The sequence below is a fragment of the Brassica oleracea genome, chromosome C8 (genome assembly GCF_000695525.1).
Source record: "Brassica oleracea var. oleracea cultivar TO1000 chromosome C8, BOL, whole genome shotgun sequence".
Classification (NCBI taxonomy): Eukaryota; Viridiplantae; Streptophyta; class Magnoliopsida; order Brassicales; family Brassicaceae; genus Brassica; species Brassica oleracea.
Window position 1 is genome coordinate 13,451,172 of NC_027755.1, and position 6,469 is coordinate 13,457,640.

The 6,469-nt window shown below is 34.1% G+C and overlaps 1 protein-coding gene across 1 annotated transcript; it reads left to right on the top strand.

Annotated features, from left to right (window-relative positions):
- The first annotated feature begins 5,284 nt into the window (after window positions 1–5,284).
- Window positions 5,285–6,469, top strand: LOC106312341 (ADP-ribosylation factor-like protein 5). Its single transcript, XM_013749828.1, has 3 exons — window positions 5,285–5,433; window positions 5,683–5,881; window positions 5,980–6,469. The coding sequence occupies exons 2-3, from the start codon at window positions 5,690–5,692 to the stop codon at window positions 6,337–6,339; spliced, it is 552 nt and encodes a 183-aa protein (XP_013605282.1). The 5' UTR covers window positions 5,285–5,433; window positions 5,683–5,689; the 3' UTR covers window positions 6,340–6,469.

Here is a 6,469-nt window from a genome sequence, read left to right on the forward strand (position 1 = left end):
TCCGTCGGAATGTCCGTCAGAATACCGCTGTTTTCTTGTAGTGGCAGTACCGATTCAGTGTCAAATCCGGTAGATTTGCTTCCTCCTATGCTTGTTTAGAGTTTCTGGATTGCGGGTTTGCAGAAGTCTCAACCCGTCTTTTTTGGGGATGCGTGTTTGTTTCAAGCTGGCTGGTTTGACCCTGTATGGAGCTCCGGTTGATGCTGCACCACACTCCGATCTCTTGGTACCAATGGCTTGGTCTTCATTTGTATCTCTCGACTATGAGGATCTCTTAACGGCTTATAAATGGCTTTGTTATCTTGTTTTAGTGGTAGAATTAGGTGGTTTAGAGACGGTTCATCTCAAGTCGTGTGGTGAATTCGTTCTCATCGTGATGAAAAATACAATGTCGTTCCAGATTAGGTAGCGTAAGATCCTTCTAAGTGTTCCTAGGTGATACTAGATCTCGACATTGTATGTGGGGTTTAAATCTCTGTGAGATTGAAATCTTTGTAATCACAATTTTGATAATGAAAGTTGTTGTTGAGTCAAAAAAAAAAAAAAAAGACCAAACGTCTACTTGGTTTAAATGCATATTTTGAAGAAAAAAAGAAAAAAAAGAGAGCTATTTGCAAGTAAAATATAGAAAGATTCAATAATTTGCCCACATGGAAAAACCGGTGGTCCAAACACCAGGTCCAGTGAGAAAATACTGTGATACCCCTATATCTTCTTTTTTTTAACCTTACGAAGTGGGAGGGGGAAGGAGTTGCGTAATGATTACATTCATGTAATCACTAGTAAAGCTATACACACACGACCCATTTGTATTTGTGTAGCATATCTCTCTCTCTCTCTCTCTCTCTCTCTCTCTCTCTCTCTCTCTCTCTCTCCTTTTACACATTCTTGTTTATCTCTTTCTTCAAAGTGTTCACATTCGTGGTACGGCAGCGTGTGTGTGAACTCGTCTTTGGAAGAAGCGGGTGAGCCATTTTTGTTTCCACATGCAAGAGCTGTTCCCAAAAGGAACAATCAACGATCGCTTGGGATCATGAACTTAGAACATGTCGTCTCTTCCATTGTTCTCCATCAATTTTTTAGGTTTATGGTAAAACAAAGCTCTTTATCACTTCATACTCCAACAAATGCTTACTTTCTAACCATCACCATCCATCCGCCTCCGCTGCATTGCCGTCGCCAAGTACCATCTTCGGTGGGTCAGTTCAGAAGACGAAGTTGGTTAAGGGTAAAGTACTTGAGTCGTGTTCTTCTTCTTAGTTGTTACCATAGTTATTGAAAAAAAATTCCACTTTTCTTTAATGATGTAATTTGTGAAATAACAGGTTAATAGATTTTACTTATATTTTTTTGTTATAGTTAGCCGGTTACGAAAACAAACACATGAAGTATCATAATTCCAAATGCAATGTATTCATTTGGCTACATTGTATACCTAACTTATAATATATACCAATTATCTGGTTATCTCAAGTACTTGATGGTTATTTAAGTTAGTAGTCGGTTATCTTTTGTCTCCAATAATATAACACATATGTGTCTCTATTGATATAATCTATAAACATACAATTATTTGGTTATTTCCAATAGTTTATGGTTATTTAAGTTAGTAGTCGGTTAATTCTAATAGTTGATGGTTATTTAAGTTAGTGGTCGGTTATCTTTTATTTATAATAATATGACATGTATGTGTCTCTATTGATATAACACATGTGTGTTTGTAATAGTTGTAGTTATCTATAATGGTTGTTGGTTATTATCCGGTTATCTCAGTTAACATACATATTGGACGGTCACTATTAAATTATACTTACGTAGTATATACTAATTATATGGATGTCAATACTTTTAGCAAGTGTTTTTAATCAATGGCCGGTTAACACTATAAACCCAAAACAAAAGATCTTTCGAGTAATTAATGTAGAGTTCGACTGGTGACCATTCTGGAAACAAGAGGAACGAATAGGAAAGGAACGTAGAGGAATAAAATTGCAGGAATGAAAGAAAATGGTTGTTCCATCTCAAATTTAACAAGGAACAATTTTGTTCTTTATTTCTCTACAAAAAAAGGAATGATAGGGAATGAGAAGGAAAAACTATTCCTCGTGAATGGTGATTTTTTTCTGGAACATTAAGGAATGGATAATTCCTCTTCGTTCCTTGGTCACCATTCATACCCGTAGTGTTTATTGCTTAACTCAAAAGAAAAAAATACATTCAGCGCAATATAGTTATCCGGCTATAATCATATATCAAACAGAAAGACCAACTATAGTTATCCGTCCACATATGGTTTTCCATATAGTAAACAGACAGGCCATTCGTCCATTGTCGTCTCCTGAAGCCTCTGTTCTTCCCGTCTTCCTCTTCATCCTCTCTCATCTTTTTGTTTATTCTCTCTCCTCTTTTTTTTTCCTTCTATATAGCATCCTATATCATTCCTTACCAGATTGAAATGAAGACGAGCTGTTGCAAATGTGAGGTGACGGCGTGACGGTGAGCTTGAGCAGATGAGAGGTAATTCTGTGACAGCAAGCTTGAACAGATGTAATGATGTGATGGTGTGACGATGTGACGGTGAGATGGTGCAACGGTGTGACGGCAATAGCAAAGAAGAGAACTTGATAAATTTGAAGTGAGGAAGAGAGGAGAGATTAAGAGACATAGAAAATTTAAAAAATTTAAAGAAAGAGATAAAATGAGAGAGGTGAAATATGTCGACATAGTAGAAAGAGATAAGAGAGGAGAAAGGAAAGAGGAGAGAGAAGAGAGGAGAAAAGAGAGACTGGATAGAAGGGAGATTGGTTTTAGGTTGTAGTATTCAAAGAATAGGTATAGAAGGCTGATTAAAAAAAACACATAAGCAGAAAAAATAAAAGTACATGCATGCAAATTATGTAGTTATGTTTGTATATGCACCACAAATACTCAAAAAGAAAAGGGATATCGGGCTGAAAATTACGATATACGTCATCTAAGACCCAACAAATGCGGTAATCATTTGTTTAAAGATTTATTATACAAATACGATACTTGTCTAAATTTTTAGGTATCAATTACGGAAATAATTTTTTTTATTTAGATCAACTCCAATAGATCCTTCTATAAATAGAGTTATGTTCTATCTCATTAATACTCTATATTAAAATATATATATATATATAAGTAATAAACAAAAATAAATAAATTATTTTATTAACATAGTAAACTTATTTTTCATTTTATTATAGAATGAAAAAAATAAGATAGGATTTGAACATTTTTTTGCAAAATTTATTTTAGAGTTAAAAATAAAATAAAGTAGAGTTGAAGATGATTTTATTTGCATAACAGTGTTGTGTTTTTCTGTGGTTCAAAAAACAACACTGTTTTTTTTTTGCATTAAACTTATATCAAATAATATTAGAGCTTATTTGCCAACTAGCCATATTTCAACAACAAATTAAGAATATAGTATTGATTTTGACATTATTAGATTTCATAGCATTTGTGCGATATTTTTCCGGTTTCGTCCTTCTTTTGAACCAGTTGCCAGTAATTATCTCACCCTCCAATCATCCCAATTCCTCTTTTTAGGTTTATACGAAAACGACGTTGATGATTATTGCGGAGGAGGTAGTGGTTAACGCACCGGCGGTGGCGGTGACTACAAAGATGGTGGCTACAGTTGGAGTGATTACGGATGAAACAGAGGTCATCAATCCAAAAGAATCGGTCATCTTTCATATAAAGATTACTATGACTGCGATGATTGGAGAAACAGATAATGTTATGGAAGAAGATAAACATACTAAATAGAATAGAATATTCTAAATGGTATAGTTCATATTAATAAAATTTTAAAATGGTTTAATAATAGTGGAAGTTGTTTACCCCAAGGTCAACTCAAATTTTTTATAAACTAAACCCAAAACACTAATTACTAAACCCTAAGAGAAAATATAAACCTTAACCTAAATGTAAAAATAAACTCAAAAATTTTAATATACAAATAGAATAGTAACAAACAAATAAGATATTGCATATTGTTCAAATTTTGAAATGTTTATGATTACAGGGAACGAAGTAATGTTTATCCAATGTCAACCTAAACCTTCTATAAACTAAGCCTAAAACACTAATCACTAAACCCTAAAAAAAATATAAACCATAACTCAAATATCAAATATGCACATAGTATGTCATAATATGAAGCATTATCAAAATAGAGTAGTAACAAACGAAATAACATAATACATATTAATGTTCCAAATTTTGAAATGTCTATGATTACAGGAAAGAGGGTAATGTTTACCCCAAAGTCAACCTAAACCTTTCATAAACTAAACCAAAAACACTAATCGCTAAATCCTAAAAGGAAATATAAACCCTAACCCAAATATCAAAATTTGGACATAGTACATAATACGAAGCATTATTAAAATAGAATAATAACAAACGAAATAGCATAGTACATATTAATGTTCCAAATTTTGAAATGTCTATGATTACAGGAAAGAAGGTAATGTTTACCCCAAAGTCAACCCAAACATTTCATAAACTAAACCAAAAACACTAATCACTAAATCCTAAAGGAAATATAACAATAACCCAAATATCAAAATATGGACATAGTACATAATATGAAGCATTATTAAAATAGAATAGTAACAAACGAAATAGCATAGTACATATTATTCAAATAGCATAGTACTACTTGGAACTTACTGAACGAACAAGGGCGCCTCCACCGTAACACTGTCGTGGTCTGTAGATTTCAGAAGCGGAGATGACATATGTAGCAAAGATTATGGATTTGGAGGTGGTTGTGGAGGCTTTGGTGGGACAATGATAAATGTGAGTATGAATAAAGAGATAATGATTATGAAAAAAGATATTGATTATAGAAAAAAAATAATGATTAAGTGGCTATAAATACAAAACACAACGTAGAGTTGGTGATGACGTATTGTAAACGTGACGGAGGGTAAGATGGTAAGAATGGAAGAAGAGTTGTGGTAGGAGATAATCAAAAAAAAAAAAAAAGAATATATTTTTCTCTTTTATTAACCGGAGACAAGGGACAATATAGTAAATAATACATAAATAATGGAGGTATTTTTTTTTTTGGCTAGATATTTAATTATGGTTTGTTTTATAGCTATACGGTCTAATTTCCAATAATATTAATAGATCGGGGTTTGAGTCTTTTAAGCTGTAAATATTTTGTCTTTTAAGCTGTAATATTGTTTTAAATCTAGTAAAAATTGAAGGACAAAAAAAAAGATTGGTCTTGAATCGATGGAGGTTGAAACTTTACAGGCTCTATTTTCATTCTTGCATACTTATTTTTATAGATCGATAAGAAAGCAACCTCCGGAAGTAAAGTTTGAGCTTTTCCCCGGGGACTCGAATTTCATTTTTCCGATTTGCCTCCGCCAAGCTGAATCCAAGGTATGATCTCCGATTCTCAATCCACTTTTCATTTCAACTGTTTCCATCATCCCCCAGAGCAGAGAAATTTTTTGGATCCTTAATACCCAAATCCAATTCAGGAATATATTGATGAAAACATAACCTGGGTCAAAATCAAAACTGGATCTTTAGTGTTTTCTCCAAATAAATCAATCTCAACTCTTGCCGTGAATAAAAGGGAAAGAAAGATTCAGTTATCTTTTTTTCTTTGTTATTACATGAAACCAGAGAGACAATGGGAGCTTTCGCATCTAGATTTTGGTTCATGATGTTCCCTGCAAAAGAGTACAAGATTGTCGTTGTCGGTTTGGACAACGCCGGTAAAACGACGACGCTTTATAAGCTTCACTTGGGTGAAGTTGTCACTACTCATCCTACCGTCGGAAGTAATGTCGAAGAGCTCGTTTACAAGAACATCCGCTTCGAGGTAACCCCCAAAGCTTTCAGAAGTTCTTGTTCGGACATTGTTTGGATTCTTACATAACTTCCGCTGTCTCTATGTGTGTGAATTGGATGCTCTGTTAGGTGTGGGATCTTGGTGGGCAAGATAGGCTGAGAACATCGTGGGCAACGTACTATAGAGGAACCAACGCTGCAATCGTGGTTATAGATAGCACTGACAGGGCCAGAATCTCTCTCATGAAAGATGAGCTGTTCAGATTACTGGGGCATGAGGATCTTCAGAACTCGGTGATACTCGTGTTTGCAAACAAACAGGACCTGAAAGACGCTATGAGCCCAGCTGAAATCACGGATGCGCTTAACCTTCATAGTATCAAGAACCATGATTGGCACATTCAAGCAAGCTGTGCAGTTACTGGTGAGGGATTGCATGATGGGCTTGGTTGGATTGCTCAGAAAGTTACTGATAAAACTCCAAAGTAAAAAAGAGGAAATGTTAGAAAATGAATCATATAACCTTTCCATTTTCTGTACTTCAATAATTATTGTTTTTACTACAATGTATCTATTCCACTCATCATATTATGAGAGTTATCTATTTGGTTTACTCTGA